The sequence below is a fragment of the Colossoma macropomum genome, unplaced genomic scaffold, assembly GCF_904425465.1.
Source record: "Colossoma macropomum unplaced genomic scaffold, Colossoma_macropomum, whole genome shotgun sequence".
Taxonomy (NCBI): domain Eukaryota; kingdom Metazoa; phylum Chordata; class Actinopteri; order Characiformes; family Serrasalmidae; genus Colossoma; species Colossoma macropomum.
The window spans coordinates 19,206,198-19,231,313 of record NW_023494806.1 but is presented as its reverse complement, the minus strand read 5'-3'; the positions used below and the strand labels follow the sequence as shown (position 1 = coordinate 19,231,313).

At 36.3% G+C, this 25,116-nt stretch overlaps 1 protein-coding gene across 8 annotated transcripts in view; it reads left to right on the top strand.

The window, feature by feature from the left end:
* The window catches only part of ank1a (ankyrin 1, erythrocytic a), a 136,523-nt gene that overhangs the window by 84,942 nt on the left and 26,465 nt on the right, over positions 1-25,116 (top strand). For 4 of the 8 annotated variants that reach the window (XM_036599206.1, XM_036599209.1, XM_036599204.1 and 1 more), the window contains 15 exons: positions 9,576-9,672; positions 9,921-9,999; positions 10,980-11,095; positions 11,604-11,828; positions 11,941-12,095; positions 12,620-12,831; positions 14,694-14,898; positions 15,473-15,569; positions 15,673-15,901; positions 17,507-17,635; positions 17,980-18,099; positions 18,197-18,299; positions 18,958-19,032; positions 19,308-19,439; positions 21,551-21,706. In XM_036599206.1, coding sequence (XP_036455099.1) covers positions 9,576-9,672; positions 9,921-9,999; positions 10,980-11,095; positions 11,604-11,828; positions 11,941-12,095; positions 12,620-12,831; positions 14,694-14,898; positions 15,473-15,569; positions 15,673-15,901; positions 17,507-17,635; positions 17,980-18,099; positions 18,197-18,299; positions 18,958-19,032; positions 19,308-19,439; positions 21,551-21,706 — 2,130 coding nt within the window. The remainder of the gene's footprint in view (positions 1-9,575; positions 9,673-9,920; positions 10,000-10,979; positions 11,096-11,603; positions 11,829-11,940; positions 12,096-12,619; positions 12,832-14,693; positions 14,899-15,472; positions 15,570-15,672; positions 15,902-17,506; positions 17,636-17,979; positions 18,100-18,196; positions 18,300-18,957; positions 19,033-19,307; positions 19,440-21,550; positions 21,707-25,116) is intronic. The other 4 variants (XM_036599212.1, XM_036599203.1, XM_036599208.1 and 1 more) reach the window with 2 other exon arrangements.

Below are 25,116 nucleotides of genomic sequence, written 5' to 3'. Positions count from 1 at the left end.
TTGATTGTTACACCATTTCGAACACTAAAATAGACGTGACAAACGTGTTCTCACCCACGTTCTCGCACTTGTGATAGTGGTGATGGTGTACCATTAGCATGTATTCATCAATAACCAAGCCAGTATCTTCTCTTTTCTTGTACATTTCTAACCTCTACCACTAATTTAACCTTTACCACTAACCTACTCTCCTTCTTAACTCTTGCTTCCATTATGCCAAAGCAGACAAGTTTCTTTTTTTCACATATATGCTCACCAGTTATTCAGAACATCTTTTTATTATTGTGATTTGGTGGCGATTGACTTAAGAATTGGATTTTGCCTTCATAGTTTCGTGAGGGTGAATTATAATGCTAATAATCGGTAACGCTTTTGAGTTGTCCTTTTTATATGATTAATAAACTGTTAACAGAGTATCAGTAACACATCAATAACATATCGGTGAAGTAGCAGTAGTGAAGCATCTGAATACATTGAGGTAAATATGTTGAAGATGCTAAGACATATATTACACAACATATTACTTCCATTCAGCAAAACCTAACCTTACCCAACTGTACGCAAAACCTAACCCTAACCTCAACACAAAACCTAATTGTAATTCTGGCCCTAATCCTAACGCCTCAACCTTAACCTCAACCTCAAGTTAACATCACACTTCTGAGGTTCTGACTTCTGAGTTTTATCACTGTATTTTAGACCAAATGATCCCAAAAGTGAAGACTAGAGCCTAACAAACGCTGGTGCATTCACTAGATTGTTTGATTATAGTCAGTAGAGTGAAAAGAAAGAGGCACTAACATGCCCTGGAATCATTTTCAACACTTTATTGCTGTATATATATGTTTTGTTTAATTATGCCATACCTGTTATTAATAGTACCTCCTTTTTTCCTCTTATCATCGCATTTATCATTGATAATTTTGTTAAAATATTTATACCAACATGCAGATCTGACTAAGAATTTTAATGACAGTGGAAAGATACAAAATCCATTGTAACAGGCAACAAAACTAAATTGAATATGTATGACATTTTCATTTCTGTTGATAATGTCTGTTTTTTGTTTTAATACTGACATGTAAAACATGAGATTTGACTATTTTTACATTTAAATTGCAGTATGTAAGCTTTAGCCTCCTGACATTGGTCCCCCCAACTTGCACCCCTGCTAAATTTCAGTTTCTATGGTGATACAGTGCCCTCCACGAATATTGGCATGCCTGGTAATCATAAGCAAAATTAGCTGTAAAAAATATTCTTAATGATTTACTCTTTTTGATCTTTCATTCAAAATATTAGCAAAGGTCTAAACTTCATTTAAGATATAATGATTGAAAGAAAAAACTAAATCTTGTCATGAAAAAGTATTCTTCTAAAATCTATGTATGCCACAACTGTTGGCACCCCTAGAAATTCTTAAGAGTGAAATCTAACTGAAGTATATTCCCATTCATATTTTATGTTTTTAAGTTCACCTTAGCAATTAGGAGAAATGGTCAGTCATGATGTCCTAGTTCACAGTAGAATATAGATCAAATGAAACACAGGCCAAATTCCCTCAGTCGTTATGAGAACGATCAGAGAATACAGCAATGATGTACAACAAAAGGTTGTTGAGCTGCACAAATCAAGAAATGGCTACAAGAAAATAGTGAAGCAGCCGAAAATGTCCATTTCCACTATCAGGGCTATAAGTAAGAAGCTTTAAACAACACGAGATGTTAAGAATCTGCAGGGAAGAGGGCGTATATCTATACTCTGTCCACTTGATGGGAAAGATTGAATAAAATATTCCCTGATTAGTAATCAATAAACTAAATATTGGCTGACTAGAGAGCCCTCCTAATAAGGTAATATAGGGAAGCAGACTATGGACTGTATGAAGTAGACTCTCTAACAGGGAAAGAGTTTCTGGGCCTACAGAAGGGAGCTGTGCCAGATGACAGTTTAAGTTATAGCTGAGGTACACTCTTGTACGTGTATGGAGAGTTCTGTGAGATGGCCCAATGGAGAGTTGAGCATTCCTTTTTATCCTTTTTAATTTTTGTTGATGTTCTTTGATTCTTTTAATTCTTTTTGAAGATATTAGATTACAGATAGTTATTAGGGCAATAGTAATATTAGAGTTACTTATAAATGTCCAGACCCTGGGCAAAAAGAGAGAGCTCTTGGTTGCGACATACTCAAAGTTTCGACTGGACAGGGAATCTCCAACAACCACAGCTGAGGAATTGCAGACAGTAGTTAGATTTTAACCACTTGGGGTAACAACATCTCCCAACATGACATATAAAGCATGAGATTTCACTACAAACACCACTTATATAACCACAAGTTGTTGGGGTGGGGGGTGCTGTCAAAGACCAACAAACTCAAGCTCTGACAAGTTGCCAAACGTTACTGTTACTTTCAGTGGTACCGTGTTTTATGGTCAGATCAGACCATAAGACCATTAAGGTTTTTGGCAACAAACATCAGAGATGAGTTTGGTGTGGGCACAAAGATAGTGATGTAGGAAAGTTCATCATCCCCACTGTGATGAAAGGTGGTGGATTTGTGATGTTGGGCTTTTTTTCTTCCAAAGGCCCTAGACAGTTTATTCAGATACATGGTATCACCGACTCCATGGAGTACCAGCAGAAATAAATCAAAACCTTACTGCCTCAGCCTGAAAACTTAAACTGGGCCATAGTTTGGATCTTGCAGTAGGACAATGATCCAAAGCACACCTCAAAATCAACACAAAAATGGTTCACCAACCATAGAATTAAGGTTTTGCCATGTCTACCTCAGTCCCCTGACCTAAACCACATAGAACACCTGTGGGATGAGCTGAAGAGGAGAGTCCACAGTGCAAACCTTGGAATCTGAGGCATCTGAAGAGGTTCTGTATGGAGGAATGGTCTTAGATCCTTTGCCATGTGTTCTCCAGTCTCATAAAGCACTATAATGGCCAATAACTGTGGAACACATAGATTTAAGAAGAATATTTATTTCCTGGTAACATCTAGTTTTTTATTTTTTTATTTATTTTTTTTTTAAATCATTGTGCTTTAAATATATGTTTGATTTTTCCTAATACTTTGAATGAAAGATCAAAAGGAAACGCTATTTAGAATGTTTTTTACAGCCTGTTTTGCTCTTGTTTACCAGGGGTGCCAATACTTGTGGAGGTTAAATTTTGAAGTGGTTATTGTACTTTTCTTGAGTCTTTCCACCCATTTCAGTTTGTCAGCTTGCAGTTCAAGTAAATTTCATTAGATGAACCCTCAGAGCACAGTGGTGACTTTAACAACAGAACTTGATTGATGTTCTTCTCCATTCAAACCTGAAAAAATCCTTGACTAATCTTTTTATAAAAGCCAGAGCGACACAATACTTAAAGATTCTTAATATTTCAAAACCATAGCATTCACTTTGCTCAGTTTGCTCAACTGATTTTTGTGGCAAGCTGCTCCATCTGTTATACATGACTGTTAATACAACTTTATTACTTTATTCCTCTTGCTTGCTAGTTACCAAGGTAAAGGCTAAACAGTCAGCTACAACAACAAAAAATAGATAAATAAGGGCAATAAACCACAGTTTTAAAGCAAAGCTTATGGCCAGAGAAACCAAATTTTATTCACATTTAGTAAGAACTTAGTAAAATGTTTTATTGAGTAAAATGCATTACAAACTTTGCTAGCTGGTGGGTGTGTTCTGATTGAATGCTCCTGTTATCAGCTATCATATAGAAAATTGTGTGCCGCTGTGAATAATGTTATTCATTTCCTTGCAGCAGACTGGGGTTTGAGTCCCTGCCCGGTTAAGCAGGCTGCGCAACACCAATAAGTGTCCTTGGGCAAGACTCCTAGTGCTATATTCACCTAGCTCTGTAACATGATTAGATTGCAAGTTACGCTGGATAAGAGCGTCTGCCAGATACATAAACATAAATATAAATAATCCGCTCCTCACTGTCCCCTCCTCTTCTTCTGGTATGAGTGGTCTCGTGTGTAATAGAGATACGCATTTCCTAGTGGTCGAAGTTGGCAAGGGCATGTTTAAAAAAAAATATTGAGACCAGACCAGTATTACACTAATTTTACAATACGTTTTCCGCAGTGTATGTTTAAGCTACTCTACCTACCTCGGAGGTTAACTGGACAATACAGTCTTCTGTACTTAGAGTCAGTAAAAAAAGATATATGTTGTGTAAACCAAGATTCATGGTGCAAACAGCCATGATATATTTAGTTACTGGTGTAGTTAACTGACAACTTGTCACCACTGATCTAAATTTAGAAGACATCTTCTACTAATGTGGAACAGACATTTCCCTGTATTAAGTGATCCAGACATTTGCAGTCACATAAGCATTTACTTTACTTACTCACAACGCCATCTCAAAACAAAAGTCCATACCTGTAACGCACAACTATTACAGGACAAAGTTTCTTCATGGATTTGTTATGTACAAATAACAGTGGATTCCATCTGATTAGCTTGGGTTGAGCTCAGGTAAGTGGATTTGCAGCCTTTGGGAAAGTTAAAAAACTCATTTAAAATAATAATAGCCAGTGATATCAGCAGATACTGAATATAAAATGGATTTTTCTTTTGAACTGTTGGTCTGTTTGTGGAGATTGTAAATGGTTTATCAATAAAAAGAAAGTGCATATTAATAATATTTAAAGTATTTACCATATTTCTAGATGTGTTTTACCTGTTTCAAGTAAAACAGTTTAAGTCCCTTTCGGTAACACTTTACATTAAGGGTCGCTAATCAATAACTAAATATATAATAATCAACTATTAGTTTCCCATTATTTAGTTATTAGTTAACTCTTCATTAAGCATTAGCTATTACTTAGTAATTGATTAAGCACTTATCAATTAGTAATTAAGTACACTGTTAGTTGATAAGTTAGTTTGTCGTTAGTTTGTGGCTTACTTACTCATTATCTGTGTGCTAATTGCTGCTTATTACATTGTTAATTAACTAATAAGTATTTTTCTTCATATAAAGAAGTAACGTGATAACTTACTAGTACCTATGTGTTAATCCCGCTAATTATCTGTTAATTAACTTTCCATCACCTCCATATATTCAGTTGCTTCACTTTTCTCACTTTGGTTCATTAAAGATGCTTATGGTCACATCTGACCGTAAGATGAGCGCGCACAAATTCATGGACGGTTTTGTTATTCATCACGTTCATCTTGGCATATCTGTACTCATATCTGGTAGGAGTGCATGTAAATTTGGGCATAAATGCTGGATATGTGGCTAATTAACCAAAACTATTATCAACATAATCTGTAATTGCAAAAATAAGAACAATAGAAAATTTCAATAATACTAATTTGTGTGCATGACAGTCCAGTACAAAAGTGGATGTACTTACTTTACATGCACATTGATATAAACAAGTGCTGCAACTATTTCATGTTCCATTTAAAGACACATTACACTGTGCTTTTGTTTCATACTACTGACTCACAAACACAGCTTTGGTCATACACTGCAATAATACAGCGTTTATTTTAGGGAATTAATTACACTAAACAATCACTCTACTATGTTAACAACACTGAGTATTTTGTTTTATTTCACATTTTATTTTTTCCAGTTGTTTTCATTTTAATACTATTACGTTTGGTCAGCAGGGGAGGAGTGCACTCACTGCTGGACATCAAACTCCACCCATGAGCACGGCCATTAGCTTTCATGCCAAACACTGCCGTTTTATTGGCTGGCCACTGAAACAACTGCATGAATTAGTGTGTGCTTCATGTAAATGATATGTAAATGAGGTGCTGGTAGGCTGGTTTCATGCACTGAAGCTGATTTATCATTTATGCTCAAATCTCCACTTGTTTCCACATCGTACAAAATTGTTATGAATCAGACGCAGAGCAGTTCATACTGTATAAAAGGCAAGAAAAAGGTGTTCTTTTTTTTACGTAACTTTGATGATTAATGGGCATTAGATCTTTACATTCTGACCATTAATTACTTCTTAAATTCCACTTAATCAACCATTCTTTACTTCTTAAATTCCACTTAATCAACCATTCATTACTTCTTAAATTCCTCTTAGTTAATCATTAATTACTGCTTTTGTGTCCCTCCAAGTAAAGTTACAACACAAAATCAGTAATTAATGGTTAAGTAAGAGGAATTTAAGAAGTAATTAATGGTCAAAATGTAAAGATCTAATGGCCATTTTGTCATGATAGTGCACGAAAACTAACATATGTCTGTTGTAGCTCAGTATTTGAGCATTATAGTTCACTGCTAATGCTTAATCCGGACGTAATTGCGACTCTCTGTGAAAAGGGCCCATGGCCATTAGATCTTTACATTTTGACCATTAATTACTTCTTAAATTGCTCTTACTTAATCATTAATTACTGCTTTTGTGTTGTCACTTTACTTGGAGGGACACAAAATCAGTAATTAATGGTTAAGTAAGAGGAATTTAAGAAGTAATTAATGGTCAAAATGTAAAGATGTAAAGAGTCGCAATTACGTCCGGATTAAGCATTAGCAGTGAACTATAATGCTCAAATACTGAGCTACAACAGACATATGTTAGTTTTCGTGCACTATCATGACAAAATGGCCATTAGATCTTTACATTTTGACCATTAATTACTTCTTAAATTCCTCTTACTTAACCATTAATTACTGATTTTGTGTTGTAACTTTACTTGGAGGGACACAAAAGCAGTAATTAATGATTAACTAAGAGGAATTTAAGAAGTAATGAATGGTTGATTAAGTGGAATTTAAGAAGTAAAGAATGGTTGATTAAGTGGAATTTAAGAAGTAATTAATGGTCAGAATGTAAAGATCTAATGCCCATTAATCATCAAAGTTACGTAAAAAAAAGAACACCTTTTTCTTGCCTTTTATACAGTATGAACTGCTCTGCGTCTGATTCATAACAATTTTGTACGATGTGGAAACAAGTGGAGATTTGAGCATAAATGATAAATCAGCTTCAGTGCATGAAACCAGCCTACCAGCACCTCATTTACATATCATTTACATGAAGCACACACTAATTCATGCAGTTGTTTCAGTGGCCAGCCAATAAAACGGCAGTGTTTGGCATGAAAGCTAATGGCCGTGCTCATGGGTGGAGTTTGATGTCCAGCAGTGAGTGCACTCCTCCCCTGCTGACCAAACGTAATAGTATTAAAATGAAAACAACTGGAAAAAATAAAATGTGAAATAAAACAAAATACTCAGTGTTGTTAACATAGTAGAGTGATTGTTTAGTGTAATTAATTCCCTAAAATAAACGCTGTATTATTGCAGTGTATGACCAAAGCTGTGTTTGTGAGTCAGTAGTATGAAACAAAAGCACAGTGTAATGTGCCTTTAAATGGAACATGAAATAGTTGCAGCACTTGTTTATATCAATGTGCATGTAAAGTAAGTACATCCACTTTTGTACTGGACTGTCATGCACACAAATTAGTATTATTGAAATTTTCTATTGTTCTTATTTTTGCAATTACAGATTATGTTGATAATAGTTTTGGTTAATTAGCCACATATCCAGCATTTATGCCCAAATTTACATGCACTCCTACCAGATATGAGTACAGATATGCCAAGATGAACGTGATGAATAACAAAACCGTCCATGAATTTGTGCGCGCTCATCTTACGGTCAGATGTGACCATAAGCATCTTTAATGAACCAAAGTGAGAAAAGTGAAGCAACTGAATATATGGAGGTGATGGAAAGTTAATTAACAGATAATTAGCGGGATTAACACATAGGTACTAGTAAGTTATCACGTTACTTCTTTATATGAAGAAAAATACTTATTAGTTAATTAACAATGTAATAAGCAGCAATTAGCACACAGATAATGAGTAAGTAAGCCACAAACTAACGACAAACTAACTTATCAACTAACAGTGTACTTAATTACTAATTGATAAGTGCTTAATCAATTACTAAGTAATAGCTAATGCTGAATGAAGAGTTAACTAATAACTAAATAATGGGAAACTAAAAGTTGATTATTATATATTTAATGATTGATTAGCGACCCTTAATGTAAAGTGTTACCGCTTCTTCTTAAGATTCTTATATCTTGGAAACTGAAATTTTTTCTCATAGGTTATTTTCACAGGTTATTATTATAAATTTCTTTTTTTGAATCTTTGTGTTGTGTGATACAGTCAGTCTGCAGATTTTCCCCTTTGAGCCTGAAACACTGCAAATGTTAAGATATAATCAGCTATTAATATAAGGGTGATACTTGTTGTACAAGGAAATCTGTGACAGTTTCCCTGTACTGTATTGCAAAAAATTACATCTTGGCAAGTGAAAACTTTTTAAACTTAGTTTATATCATATATTTCCCATAATGAAATGAAGCATATTAATAATATTTAAAGTATTTACCATATTTCTAGATGTGTTTTACCTGTTTCAAGTAAAACAGTTTAAGTCCCTTTCTATTGGCAGATCATTCTGCTTGTTTCAAGATATAATGAGAATTTTGTTTGTTTCAAGAAATAATTCTTGAAACAAAATTAACTGCTGGTTGGTTATCTGCCAACTTCAACAAGGCATAAAATGTCACTTTAAATGTCAAGTTAAAACACCCGAATTATATTTTGTTTGTTTTTTTTTTTTTCTTTTTAAGTGAAGATAGGTTAGCACATCCTCCAAAGGGAACAAACTTAAATATTGCATTTTGGTGCACAATTTTAGTTTTTTTGATGATGTTAACACATTCAGAAAAAGTCCAATATAAAACATGCCTAAAATCTTTTGCAAGCCACAGTTTATTTTTGTTAGATTTTTTTTTTATGTGAAATTCAGCAAATAAATAGCAATTATGCATAAAAAGTGTGCAGAAATTTGTTCCCTGTAGAGGATTTGTACTCTTTTTCACAATTAACAGAACAATGAATTTAACAAAAGGGGAAGACAAACTTCTGCATATGACTGAATAGTTTAGCAGCCAAATCTCAAAAGCATTTCAAAGGATGCAGGATTTATGCAGAATGAATAGGTGATGCATTCATTGTCGGGGATTATCTGAGGAGGTACTATAATTGAAAAGGTTACTGACAAGATTTTAATTCAGTCTGAATTTGCAATGTCTTATTTTGTGACAAGTTGTGACAAGATGTGAGAAGGAATCACTGGACCTGGAGCTCCCTCAGTAACAGAAATCATGTTTCATCGTATATTAATGGGATAACAAAACTGGCTAATAGACACTCTAATGGAATAGCAAAACCTGCTAATAGTCTCTGCATGTTGTTGTTGTTATTAAGTATGTTGCATCTCCTGTTGCAGATGCGTACACTCAAGCTGTTATATTTCAATTCACCTGTGGTCTTTTGGGGAAATTGCGTACATACTTTAACTGATGTGAATTATCCAGCTAAAGTCACCAACAAATTACATTACCAAACCTCCAATGGTAAAACTATTTCAGCTCATACAGTGCGTAGGAAATGGCATATTGTAAATATTTTCTCTTTCTTGTCCACTTCTGATTCTCTGACTGTTTCCTTTTTCTTTTCCTCCCCCCCCTTGCGGCAGGCGAGGAGCTGCTGGGGACAGAAGGTGCCAGGTACTTGAAGATGGACGACATGAAGGACCATGATGAAGATTTCCTCTCCCCCAAGCCAGTGCTAGAGTATGAGAAAGGGCTGCAGTAATGTTATTGGACATTATGCAATAGTAATGCGGGGAGAAAAAGGCAGACAATAAGAAGGCAGAGTTGCATCTGCCAAATCGACAGGATATTATTTACAGTAGTTTGATTTACAGTGGAGCAATTGAAAAACAGGGCTTGTGAAGTTGGAAAACCAAATAGTGAATGTAATCCCATTTTAATGAATTTATCAAAGCTTTGCTTAACACTTTTTCTATGTCCCTCAACAGAAACTACTCACCTGCTCTTCCAAGGATTCCTTGTGTCTCCCCTGAAACTGTCATGTTGAAAGAGCATGAAATGGAGCAGGTATGCTTTTTTTCTTCAAATCTCTGACCTCAAAACAATTTGATTAAATTACAGTTTTATAGGAAATGATTCAGTGCATCATAAAATTTAAAATTTCACTATAATTCTGTCTGATTATTTAGAATGAAAAATGCTTTAAATACACACAATACATGTGGTAACAGTAATTCTTAATGTTAATTTAAATGAGATTCAAGGTTTGATTTATCAGCTATCAGAGTACATAAATTTGTAAAGTAAGTAGACTTTTTATAACCTTTGTTTTTTATGAATTTTATGTGATTTATTAATGATTTTGTTTGTAAAATAATAATTATAATAATAATATTAATAACGTACTTTATTTACATTTACTATAAGCATTGTAAAATAACTGATTAAATAATAATAATTTAAAATCTTGAATCATCTTCTTCTTCTTATTATTATTATTATTATTATTATTATTATTATTATTTAATCAATCATTTATTTATTTTTACAGTGATAGGTGTTAGGAAATAGTAAATAAGTTATAGTAGTTATAGTAGTAAATTCGTGTAGTAAATTCGTATAGTAGTAAAGTGTACTTGTCATGCTAAATGTTTGTGATGGTTTATGTTCGTTCAACACGTCATTCAACAATGCGGAAATTTGAACTGCACACTGGAGATCTGCGTCATTAAGGCACCTGTGCCTATCAGGAAGTGACACAATTGACTTCACCTGGTCCCCTCTGGAAAAAGTGGGATGACAGGGTCCAGTTTATATATACTGTCAGTGGTTTAGCTTTAATCATCCTTTTTTCCTTTCAAACCCCATTGCCCTTTAAGCTACTCCTACTTTTGAACATAAAAATGAAGTTCATCACAACATATAAAACTTATTTTAACCATTTATGGGTGCAAACAAAGGTCAACAGCTGTAGGATAGTATGGTGCATTTTGAATTCTTTCTCTGTATTTTGGTCTTCTACTTCCTTCTCTCATTTGCCCATGCAGCAGCACACCCCTATCCCGATGCCCAAAGATTATGATGAAGACTCTCTGATCCCCAGCAGTCCAGCCACAGAGACTTCAGATAACGTCAGTCCAGTGGCCAGCCCCATCCACACTGGGTAAGCAGCCTGTGGGTTGTTCAATACTGTACAATTGTTGGAATTCTATACTCTTAAAAAAGATGGTTCCTTCAAGGGTTCTTTAGCAAAAACAATGGTTCTATATAGATATGGAATAATCAAAAGTATTTGTGTGATTCTTTTGTGAAAAAAGCCATAGTCATAGACTGGATCTTACAAGTTATACATCGTAACAATAGCAGAACCCTTTTTAGTGCTATATAGAACCCTTTTCAAAAAGGTTCTGTATAGAACCATATACAACACATTCTCCATCAATCTGAGGAACCATTTAAGCATATAAATAGTTCTTTGAGTGTTCATGGTTATATGTAGAACCATTGTCTTTACTAAAGAACCCTTGAAGAACCATTTTTTAACAGTATATGATGCAGAAAGTGACAAAAATGCAATCATTACCCTGCTGTTTTTAAAGAGCCAGCACAGAGCCCTACTGATTTTATATTGTGTGATCACAATAAATAGCTGATTTCTTCTGGTTTTGCAGCTTCCTGGTCAGTTTTATGGTGGATGCTAGAGGTGGCTCAATGCGAGGAAGCAGACATAATGGTCTGCGTGTCATTATCCCACCACGGACATGTGCCGCCCCCACGCGCATCACCTGCCGCCTAGTCAAGCCCCAAAAGCTGTCCACTCCACCCCCCTTGGTGGAGGGCGAAGGACTGGCCAGCCGAATCATCTCCCTTGGGCCAGCTGGCATGCAGTTCTTGGGGTGAGTAATGGATCTCGGCCAAGCTTCACGAAACATCTTGTTGAAAGTAAATCTTGAAATCTTTGAATTTCCTTGAAGTAACTTAAGCAACCACACACTGTTTTCTCTACAGGCCTGTGATTGTGGAGATCCCTCATTTTGCAGCTCTTGGTCGGGGAGACAGAGAGCTGGTGGTGTTGAGGAGCGAAAACGGTTCTGTCTGGAAGGAGCATCGCAATCGTTATGGCGATGAAGTGTTGGAGACGATTTTAAATGGCATGGATGAAGGTAGCAGCTTATGTATAATTTAGATTTAAATACTGATGTTAGGATTGCATCAGAAAATCTTTAACCACAATTCAGTTTGATTTCTTTGGTTTGAGTATTTTTTTTTAATTCACTGAATTCACAAACGTGACTAGGAATTACACAGTACCAGAATATAGATAATAAAGATATGTACAAAATAAAGACTGAATTGCTTGTTTACTGAGTTTTTACATTTGAAAAAACAGCAAAAGAGAATTTTATATTGGCCAAGAAACCAGCTCACCTTTTGTTGAATATGATTAGAATCTATTGTAATTGAATTATAATTATAATTGAACAATTGAATTGAATATTCATTGAAACATCTAATCACAAAATGAGTCACAATACATTTTTACTCTTCTACTAGTTTTAGTAGAGAAATTGTTAACTTTCTACACTTGAAGAATGTAAAATTTGAAAGCTCACAGCATATTTAGCCAATTTGTCATTAATGTGGCATTCAAATGGTTTAAAATTTTTTTCTGCACTCTCTCTCTTAGATTTAGAAAGTCAGGAGGAGCTTGGGAAGAAGCGTATCAGGCGCATCATCTCTACTGACTTTCCCCTCTACTTTGCTGTGGTCTCCCGCATCCAGCAGGAGAGTGAATTGATTGGCCCGGAGGGGGGTCACCTGATCAGCAAAATTCTACCCATGGTTCAGGCCAGCTTTCCTGAGACAGCCGTCACCAAGCGGGTTCGTCTGGGACTGCAGGTGAGCTGGGAGGATGAGAAGGAGGAAGAGGGAGGACAATGGTCACCTTGACGTAGCACTGCCTGCCTTATTTTATGCCTTTCCAGATTTTTAGACTGCTACTCCTGTTTGATCATGTCACATGCTGTATTCCTTCATTGCAAATGAAATGACATTTGAGTTGAGCAAATAACACATATAAATGTCACATTAACTTTTGATACTGTGAAACAAAAGGAATCCCATTGTCATTTTATCAGGCTGGTTTTGAACAGGGCATTACATTGATATTTAAGGTGTGCTCTGTGTAGTAGCAAAATTGTATTGTGGGAAAGTGCACTGGATTAGTTAGAAGAGCATATCAAAAGGGATATAAGGCATAAGGTGCAACATTCTGTTGATATTTGGGTTTCATTCTGTTTAAAATCTGATACTTAATGAAACTGAATTATTGAATGCCTGTTTAAATTGGCTCTAATTATTATAAGCCATCTTTATCTAAAAACAGTTTATGTAATGTTACACTGGTAGAATGTTTTTTTTTGTTTGTTTGTTTTGTTTTGTTTTTTATCTGAATGTGTTTTGTGTTAAGTTGATGAAAGTACGAGTAAGTGCTTAGGAGGCCGAACCAGGCTGTATGATGAACAATGGGAATGTGCCATTATTATAACTATCAGTAAGCTTTTTAAATGACTGATACTTCAAAAACATAAATATTATGCCTTTGAAAGTGATAAAAACTAACATAGTTTCACTTATTTCTAGCTTTAAGTTTCTGTATTTTCTCAACTACATAATTATACTGGTTTCAAATGCATGTATTCTGCTCTCATGCTATTGTAACCACAGGCCCTCACCAAAGCTTTGATTACTTTTTACTACCAATATTTTATCTGTGCCTTTCCATGTTATTTCCTTTATTTATAAAGTGATAAAAACTAACATAATTTCACTCATTTATTTCTACCTTTAAGTTTCTGTATTTTCTCAACTACATAATTATACTGGGTTCAAGTGCATGTATTCTGTTCTCATGCTACTGTAACCACAGGCCCACAGCAAAGTTTGGATTACTTTTTACTATCAATATTTTATCTGTGCCTTTCCATGTTATTTTCTTCATTTATATCTTTACTGACCATTACTATTTAGATTTTGAAATGAAATATAAACTTGAAAAACTGATATTGTATTTTGTAAATAGCTGCACTAATTTCATATATAGTCACAGTTTAAAAGGTTTTCTAAATATGCAGGGTCCAAACACTTTTTCTTTGATGTGAATATTTCAAATTCTTTGAATGAGAATTGATTTAATGGAAACTTTTGTAACGCTTTTTTACCATAATAAATATACCTGTCTTACCAGAACAATTGTGTCTTGCTTGCTATTCTGTTGTCATCATTGCCAAAATCATTAATATATTGATGTCTTCTCTTTCTTCCCTCTGCTTTATCCTATATTTTGTTCTTCTCCTTTTCTTTTGCTGTTCTGATCCACAAATTCACATATTCTGTCCCACTTTTCCTTCCCATTCTTTAATTCATTCTTGTTCTTTCATTTTTGTTTTTCTTTCTTTCTTTTTTCTTTTTCTTTCTTTCTTTCTTTCTTTCTTTCTTTCTTTCTTTCTTTCTTTCATCATACCAATATCATACCAACATGTGTAATCTAATTTCTTGTCTGTCTTTTTTCTTCTTTAAATTTCACACCTTTTGCCACATTTTGTCTGCATCCTTTCTCTACCTCTTGCTTTTGTCTGCATTTACATTCCACTTCCATTTCATTTTTTTTCTCCCAATATTTCTCCTTATCTGTTCCGTTCCTCTCCAAACATGCCACACTGCTACCCCTTGTCCCCTTTGCTTCCATTCCTGGTCCCCAGGCTCAGCCGGTCCCTGATGAATTAGTGGCTAAGCTGCTGGGTAACCAGGCCACTTTCAGCCCTGTGGTGACAGTAGAACCAAGGCGCCGCAAGTTCCATCGGCCCATCGGCCTGCGCATCCCCCTGCCCCCCTCCTGGAGGGAAAGCCCACGGGACGCCGGCGAGGGAGACACGACCAGCCTTCGCCTGCTTTGCAGTGTCATTGGTATAAGTCTGTTCTGTGATAAATACTAGGTTAAAGATATAGTTAGCATAGAGATTAATTTCATATTAGATTGATCCTTTAATTAGGGGCATATTTCACGTTTTAGGAAGTGTTCCAGCACGGTACTCGATTGAAAAAATCTAAATTACTTTTTCAATCATGCTGTCATGTTATAATAAGGGTAGTCAAAAAATGAATTGTCATTTACCATAGCCATTGGTGATAATTCTCATTTTTTAGACAAAAATTCAGGATACAAACTGACATCTACAGGTACTATGCTTTTTTGCATATATATATATATATATATATATATATATATATATATATATATATATATATATATATGATGGGAAAATTCCCCTAATTAAAGAATAACCCCTTAACATTATTCACGTTACCATTGTAAATGCTTAATCTATATCTTGATTGGCGAAGCAGAGGGGAGTACTGTTAACATGTCAGGAAAGTGCAGAACATTTACTATTTCCATTGAAAGAAAGATCATGTAAAATTTCAGTCAGAATGAAAACGGAATTACTTTAGTTAACCTCAGCCCCTCTACATTTCTTAGGTGGCACTGCCCCAGCCCAATGGGAGGATATAACTGGCACCACCAAGCTCATATATGCCAATGACTGTGCCAATTTTACCACCAATGTGTCTGCACGGTAAGACAAGTATATGAAAGAATTTTGGAAATTACTGTTTATGCAGTTTTGTCAGCAGCAGCTTTTCGTAACTTCTTTTGCTTGTTGTTTCTCTTTGCCACAGTTTCTGGCTAGCTGACTGTCCTCGAACTGCAGAAGCAGTTTCCTTTGCCAACCTACTGTACCGTGAGCTATCAGCTGTGCCATACATGGCCAAATTCGTAGTCTTTGCTAAGATGAATGAGGCAAGGGAAGGCCGATTACGCTGCTACTGCATGACTGACGACAAGATGGACAAGACCTTGGAGCAGCATGAGAACTTCACTGAAGTGGCCCGCAGCAGAGACATTGAGGTCAGAGACTTTATTACAGTGTGTTATTGTTTATAGTTTAAAGTGTTTATCTGAACAAAGTTAGAAGTGAGTCAGTGGAAGCAGAAGGACAAAAAGCCTACAATGAAAAATAGAGAGTCCAGTAACGGCAGCTTTTTAGGTAAGGTCCCTACTTACGGACTTGAAACACATTCAAAGCTTTCCATACACTGAGTTTCCAGTTTATTACAATCCAGTATGGTGATGTGTCTCTTTTGGCCTTCATTATTGATTCTACATTGTTTTAGAAGTGCTATGCGGGAATGTTGTACCATTTGGAAATGAGTGCTGCAGATTGGACATGAGCACAGTCTACACCCTTAACCACATTACTCTAAAGATGCTTGATAAAATAGAGATCGGGCTCTGTGCAGACAACTGAAGCAATAAAAATTCATGTTCCTGAAACCTTTTGGTGACAATATGTGCCTAATGACATGGCACGCTGTCATGCTGGAAATGTCTGTCCAAATGTGGACAAACTTTCGCAGAATCTTTAAGGTCTTGTTTTGTCCATTGTTTTGTCCATTGTTTTGTCCATTCCAGCACTCAAACACCAATGACAGGTGTGCCTGGTTTATACCAATACTGCAGTAACTCTGTATGGCTTATTGGAATGTACGCCATATGTCCAATGTGTATATGTTTGCAAACACCTGCTTATCCAGTGTTTCTTCCTAGATCAAGGGTATTAATAGGAAGTTTCTATCTGCTTTCCTGCATTGTAAACTTCTACCCTTTTGAAACGGGTTTACACTAGATGTTGGAATATTGCTACTGATGGTACTGCAGTTTACAGTTATATTTATGGTGTTTGCCAGATACTCTTATACAAAATGACTTACAGTTTAATCATGGTACAAAACAAGGCAAATGTAGTGTTAGGCCTCTTGCCCAAGGACTTTCACTGATGTAAGCTGTGTTCCAAAGCCTAGGCTACAGCCGAGGTAGGCTGCATTTCTCTGCCGCTACGTCATAGCAGGCCATTCCAAAGTAAGGAACCCTTCGTATACAGCCTAGAAATGCACCCTACATTCTAAGTGAATTTAAGGACACCTCAGATGTATCCCTCCAGACCTTGGGTTACCCACAGTTCTCTGTGCATGAACAATGTGAAAGAATAAAAAACAGCACCACGAAAATGGTGGCAAATAAAGCCGTTGGAGCGGAGTTCGTTTTGAAATGTAAATTGTTCACGTACTTCAATTTGTCTTTGTTACCTTAAAGTGTAAAATGATTAATTACAGCATCCATCCATATATTGTGTATCGTCCATTTATTGTATTTTATTTGGAAGTATTTGTATATATGTAGTTTATCATATTACATAAGAACATCTCCGTTTCCGTGAAAAAATGAAAAAGCTGCAAACCACTACTCAGAAGAAGTAGCTACAACCATTTGATACCATTTGTGTGAAGGTGAGGGATAATAAACCTAATAAACTTGCAAAGACAATGAATGCTGAAATGTTATGCCTGAAGTTGTTGACACTAGTATTATTAAAAATGACTCCATTCAGTTGGAATGTATTCAGTTGTACTATGCTGATTGCATGGTTCTGCCATACTCTGTCGTCGCTCTCAGGTGATGGAGGGCATGCCATTACACTTGGAATGTTCCGGTAACTTGGTCCCCATGAGGAAGGCTACCCAACAGCCCCGCTGTTTTAGTTTCCAGGCATTTAGAGACAACAGACTTCCTGTCTCTGTGAAGGTAGATGCTCAAATTTTGTTGCCTAATTATCTTGACAGTGGTCTCTTATCCCTTAAAGGAAAACCACATTATAAACATTGTAAAATTTCAAACTTTTGGAAATTGGTGATATAAAAATTAATTCTGACTACATAACACACACAAACAACATAAGTGGACCTCAAAGAAAAAAACAAAAGAGAACTAAAACAGGATATGGGCCCTTTAATCATTCATTACAAGCAGGTCACCCTTTTGATATGTATTTCTACTTATCAATTTCAGTGTCAACAGTGAAGTATAGGTTTTCTTTGTTTTTGCATTTTTTTTTCCCTTTGTATATCGATCATTTTCCTCTCTTCCAGGTGAGAGACAGCAGTAAAGACCCAGCCGGTTTCTTGTCTTTTTTGCGCAAGTCTACCAAATATGAGGACAGCCAGCAAGTACTCTGTAACCTTAATATTACCATGCCACCATGCATAAAGGTAACTAAACATATGAAATGGAGACATTTATACACTACTATTTCCCATTCAATGTGATACAAAAACTTGTTTGTAACACTCAGTATAAGCATCATAGTTTATGTCCCAATGTCAGATCATAGGTGGTGAGGACCGAAGGAGGACACTGACTCCTTTGGCCCTTAGAGAGAGATACAGTGCTCTCAATGAACCAAGTATGGGTAAGAGCAATCCTGCATATAGCTCTCATGCATGTCTCACATCCATACCTCATGCTAGGGATGGGCATGGTTCTTTGAATATATGGATATCCAAACTCTTAATAAATAAACATCATAGTATTTGCTTATTTAATCAGGTATTGCAATGTTCTTTTTGTTTTATTTTTTTTTTGTCGTTCAATTTTAATTATCTTTATCTTCAGGTTTTTGACTTGCGTGCAATGCAGATAATGTTGGGGAGGCAAGCAGCTGATTCTGCACCTCACATTAAGTAAAATGGTATAATCTAAATAGAGTAATATTTAAAAAGGAGTTTTGTGTATATACTGAAAGTTGACTGGTGGCATGTTTATTCGCTTACAACCAAAAACGCTCACTAAAAAATCACTAAAGCGACCACACAGCCAGGCACAGATCATCTTATATTCTACCTTTTCTGTAAACATTTTTTATTAATAATGGTATATTAATAATAGCTTAAAATCTTGACATGTTTAAAAGATTTAACTTGAAAAATGCAGATATTCAAATAGCAGAAACTGTTAAAACGCCCATCCCTGTTTCATACTATCTGCTTCATTGTGCTTAAAAGACAGTTTTGAGTTTTTGCATCAGACAGTGCAGAAGGTCTGAGCCAATGATGGTCTGATTTCCGCAGCATCAATGAGCGCCATGGAAAGGACGGAGTTAAAGATGGCTTTAATAGCTGAACAGCTGGGACTGAGCTGGGCTGGTGAGTGAATGAGTGAATGTGTGAATGCTTATCCAGGTATGTCTTATCAAGACATATCTGGAGGTCCATTACTCCTTTGTACATTTACCACAAAAACTGTATATGAGAAATTGCTTTGCCTAACGTTTTTGTTTTTTTTTTCAAAATCTTTCACTCAAGCTAACATATTTGTTTAATAATAGTAGCTTCTAGTAATACAAAACAGTATTACATAAAAAAGCATCATGGCATTATATGTGAAAGTTCTTAAACTGTTCTTTCTAATCCCAACACAGAGCTGGCTCGAGAACTCCAGTTCAGTGTGGATGACATTAACAAGATTCGCGTGGAAAACCCCAATTCACTCCTCGAGCAAAGCTCGGTGCTGCTTAACTTGTGGGCTAGCCGAGAAGGAAAGAGGGCCAAGAGTAAGTTACAAGCTTCAAGTTACAAGTTTATTAAAACATCATTGCATGACATGTAAGTGCATGCATAAGAGGTTTTCACATCCAAGTGAAACACTCTAATAAATAAGTCTAATGAATAGCATTTATCAATAAATATCAGAAAATGCAATGCAAATATATACACTCCCCAAACACTTTATTAGGAACACTGTACTAATAGTATATAATATAATAACTAATGCAACTAATATAGTATAATAACTTTAATATTAGCAATATCAGGTGCACTTTCCTGCTGCTGAATCTCCCATGCTACCACATCCCAAAGGTTTTTTACTGGATTCATAGCTGGTGACTTAGAAGGCAACTAAATAATATTAAACTCACTGCCATGTTCATGAAACCAGTTTGAGATGACTTTTGCTTTGTGACCTGATGCACTATCATATGCCATTAGAAGATGGGTAAGTTGAAGGAATGCATATGGTCAGCCACAATACTAAAAGTGGCTGTAGCATTCAAGCGATGATTGGTTGTATTAACAGGCCCAAAGTGTGCCATGAAAACATTCCCCACACCATTACACCACCTCCATCAGCCTAGAGTGTTGACACAAAGCAGGTTGGGTCCATGGATTAACATTCTGACCCTACTATTTGTATGCCTCAGCAGAAATTGAGATTCATCAGACCAGGCCATGTTTTTCCAGTCTTAAACTGTCCAGTTTTGGTGAACCTGTGCCCACTGCTGCTTTAGTTTTCTATTCTTGGCTGGCAGAAGCAGAACCCTATGTGGTCTTCTGCTGTTGTAGCCCATCTGCTTCAAGGTATGACGTGCATACTGAGATTATTTTATTTTATATTAGTTACCATAGCCTTTCTGTCAGCTTCTACCAGTCTGGTCATTCTCTGTTGACCTCTCTCATCAACAAGGCATTCCATCCACAGAACTGCAAAAAACTGTACCCTGTATGATTCCTTTTTTCAACAGCAAACAGGTTTTGGACAGCAGGACACTAGCATTACACTAGCATAGAGCTGATTGGTTAGTATTACCAGAGCCGGTTTATGAGAAGCCTGGCCACTTCCTATTTCCCCTGGGAAACGAAAACTTTCGAATCACTTGCTCAAACCTTTCCTTTAATTTTAGAAAGTAGAAGGATGTATTTCACTTAAAAAGCAAAGAAAACTTGCCTGCATGTTTTCTTTTTTCTACAGGTAGTTTTTTGGGCAGCACGGCATTAGCATTACAGCCGCTGAGTGCTGATCAACGTCATGGGCGTAAAAGAGACGGTGTTTTAATCTCATATAACTCAGTTCAATATCGTAAAAAAAATATAACAGCGGTGTTAAAATGTTTTATGTTGTTCTGTGTTCAGGGTATGAATGCAGTATAAACTATGATTTTACACAGATACGCCATAGTAACTCATTCATTTTGGACTGGCTCAGGAGCGCCCTCTAGCGTTTCAGAAACACAGAAGGCATTACAGAGTGGTAATTCTCCTCTTTATAAGTTCTCTGGCATTACTGCTACTGAGTGCTGATTGGTTAGCAAGCAGAGCAGCTCATTGGCTGTTTGCACTCACTGAAATGATGAACATACATCATTTGGCATTTTAAAATCCTATAACACAAGTTCAAAAAGTTAAAATGTTTTATGCTGCTCTGTGTTTAGGAAATGAATGCATTTTTTATATTAAAAGTGTTTAAGCAAAAACTATACTTTTTTCAAATGCTTCGTCTTAACTTATTCATTTTGGACTTGCTCGGGAGTACCCTGGAAGACATTACAGAGTTGAAAAATTGAGTGGACATTCTCCCCTCTACAAATTCTCTGGTTATACATATGTCTTGGTTATCAGGCAAAGTGTTTGTAGTCATTTTGTGTAGTAACCACCACTGTGATCAGTTCCAACACATTTCATATCAAACCACGCTGAATGACTGTTTACATCTTAACAATTGAATAAAGCAGAAAATATAAAACTTGGTGGAATTCAACATTAAAGACAAATTAAGTAGTAATCTTGCAGTTATTTGGCTTTTTACAATTTTTACAATGACATATTGTCCTTATCTCCTCTGTCTTTCCTGCTCTGTATCTCTGTGTCCATTACTTATTTTCAACAGTGGAGAGCCTGTTCATGGCTCTGAAGAGCATTGACCGAATGGATATTGTGAACATGCTGGAGGGACAAGGGCAACAGACAGGTCAGCAGGGAGGTCATGAAATGTCCAGACGCAGACACAATGACCGAGACCACCTCTCTCCTGGCATGACAAATGGTAAGAGATTCTTTAGTCCCTTATCCCACCATAATGCTCCTTTTCCCCCATCCTACGCAAGTCCTGATCCCCAAGACTAGGCTTCTCTTCTCCTCGAGCTAACAGCTGCTCCATTCCCTCTAACTGATGCCTGATAACTTGGCTGAGAACTTTCACTTTTAATTAATTCTACTGTCACCAGGACCAGGACTAAGGACATCCCTATAGCCTGCTTATCTGATCCTGAACAACTTCTGTTGTCATTTCAGTGTATGTATATATGACCTTATATATATGTATAAAAGCTGTTCAAAGGTGCTCCACTCCCAGTGAGTTAAAATACAGAGCAGCGTTTTAGCTGCATATTTATTAACAATAATTAATAATGCTCATTATGCCATCGCTGAAAGTTCTTTCTTGGTATTCACATAGTAATTATGACCAGTTGACTCTGTTGCAAATTGTTATAGCTATGAAGATATGAATGTGATTGTCCTTGTGTTAAAATGTTTAAACAATAGTTACTTTCACGCTGTCTATTCAATGGAAATAATATGATATGAAAATTATCATATGAAGGTTCAGTATATATTTAAAAGAATATTTTGTCAAAAAATCAAATTTACACAGCTTTACCTTACCTCACATCTCATCTATCCAACGTTTGCTTTACTTTTTTATTCATACTACAAGGCTAATGTAGCAAACAGGTAATGGAAGTATACCTCACCAACTAGCGTTATGCAAACTGCATACCTAAATTATCGCACTTTTACCTTAAACCATGTTTTGTTAAGAGTTGTTAAGTAATCCCAACAGATTTACTTATGTGGTTTCTAACACTTTATAGCACATCTAAACAAATGAACAAAAGTACACAATATGGCCAAAAGTATGTGGTCGTCCTTCGTAATTATTGAGTTCAGGTGTTTCAGCCTTAGTCATTGCTGAAAGGTGTGTAAAATCAAGCACATAGCTATGTAATCTCTATAGTCAAGCGGTGGCAGTAGAATAGGTCATACTGAAGAGCTCAGTGACTGTACGTGCAGCACTGTCGTAGGATGGCAAGTCAGTTCATGAAATTTCTTCCCTGCTAGACAAGGCTGTCTAGGAGCAACAGCTCAGTCAGAAAGTGGTTGACCACGCAAACTCACAGAGCAGATCCACCGAGTGCTGAAGTATGTAAAAAAAGGACCTGTCTCATGTTGCATCACTCACTGGAGTTCGACACTGCCTCTAGAAGCAACATGGGCACCAGAACTGTGCGTCGGGAGCCTAATGAAATGGGTTTCCATGGCCAATGAGCTGCACACAGGCCTGAGATCACTTTGCGCAATGCTAAGCTTCAGGAAAAATAGTCTGAGGCTTTTTTGCAGAATTTGGGCTAGACCCCTTAGGTTCCAGTGCAGGGTAATGTTACAGTCATACAAAGATATTTTAGACAATTATATGCTTCCAACTTTCTGGCAACAGTTTAGAGTTTCCTGTTCCTGCGCGACTGTGCCCCTATGCACATACCAAGGTTCCTAAAGACATGATTTGACAGGTTTGGTGTGGAGGAACTAAAGTGGCCTGCACAGAGCCCTGAAACTTAATCCCACTGAACACCTTTGGAATGAATTGCAATGCTATTTGTAAGCCAAGGCTTCTTGTCCAACATCAGTGCCTGACCTCACAGGTGCTTTTTTGACTGAATGGACAATATTTCCACAGATACACTAACAAGTCTTTCCCTGAAGAGTAAACGCTATAGCAGCAGAGGGAGGCCAGTTTTTTTTAAATGCCCATGATTTAGGAATGAGCTCATATATGTGTTTTGGTCAGGTGTTCAAATACTTTTGGCCATATAGTGTACATTGTGTAGTTAAAAGCAGCAATAGCAGCCATCTCAATAATTATCAATAACAGCCATGAAATTAATAGATTGAATTTGTTTTCTTTTTTTACATTTCATAAACATGAGCTGTCTGCGCTACGATTCGTGATCTAAAACTCCAGTCCTGGTTTTACTTCATTAACACACATTGCAGTGTGTCACCATTTTTAACCCTAGCACTCTACACTCTAGTCCAGTTAGTGGCAGTAATACACCTAACAACTGGTTTGCCAACTGGCAGTAAAATCCGAAAGATGTTGTGACCCTGTGAAGCTTGGTTCACTGTGATTCATTTTTAGGTCTGTTCCCACCAAGTTGAAAAAAAATATGCCATTATTAATGAACTGAAACTTTTGCTCCACTGCGGTATTTGTCAAGTCCTCAAAGAGAACGAAAATATAAAGATCCATCGAGCGGCAATAGCGACAAAGCTGTCAAGCCTAAAACACTGGGTAACAGCCCATTCTGCTAAAAAAATTTAAATTCTAATAAAGTTTAACATCGACTCCTTGTGGTTTTAAATAATGAAAATATTAATATTTATCCATAATTTTGTCCAATTCTATTGATTTTTGAAAATTGGTTATCACCCCAGCCCAAGAATTTCATCAGTACATTTATTCATGCAAATTGAACTGCAAATTCTTGAAGTGTAAGCTTCCATTACTGGTTAGCTCAATTAGGCTCATAACTCCACTGCTAAACTAAAGAAGCAACCTATCGGACAAAGACTTGCTACATTACAAGTAAGGGCAAAATTTGTGTAAATCTGATGTTTTGCTATACTATTCCTTTAAAGAGAATACACATCCTTTTCTTCATGGTGCCTCTTGATGCATGTATTGAGTACATCACATTCACTGTGGGTTCACAGTTATGTTGAGAAGGAGTCATTCTGCACACAGTTGTTACAATCTGGCCCAATTCATGCTTGTCAAGGCCAGATGTGGGTCAGTCTTGTGGTAAAGGAGGACAGATATATTCTCATGACCATGATGAACAAAGGGCAAGAGAATGAAGCAGATAACTCAGTTCTCAGATCTGGGCTGAGTCCAGGTGTTGGAAAAAACCCATTAAAAGTTTACTGTAAGAAGCATCCATGGATTATCATGCCTATTCATCTTCATATGAAACTGAGACCACAGATGTGTTTCTTAAGAGTTACTTGTCTCTGCCCTTTTTCTACACCTCAAATGTCATATTTAAGTGTAATTTGAACATCACCCTAAAAACTTCAGTACTGATGATTTTTACTGGTGTACTGATGATTTTTACTGATGTACTGATGATTTTTACAAACCTACAGTACAATAGTACGTTCCAAAATACTGTAAAAGCACATACTGCCATTAAAAATCTTGTGTTGTGTTCAAACACTGTATGTTTCAAAGGCAGACCTGAATTGGATATTTAGCAGGAGTTCTTTGCAATTGCATATCAGTTTTAGTGTTAAATTGTAAAGAAAGCAAAGGTGTAACTTTAAAGTTAGCTTTCATGCTCTCCTGAGAGCAGATTTGCTGTTCCTCTTAGTTGTTCATACCAGGGGCTTTGGCTG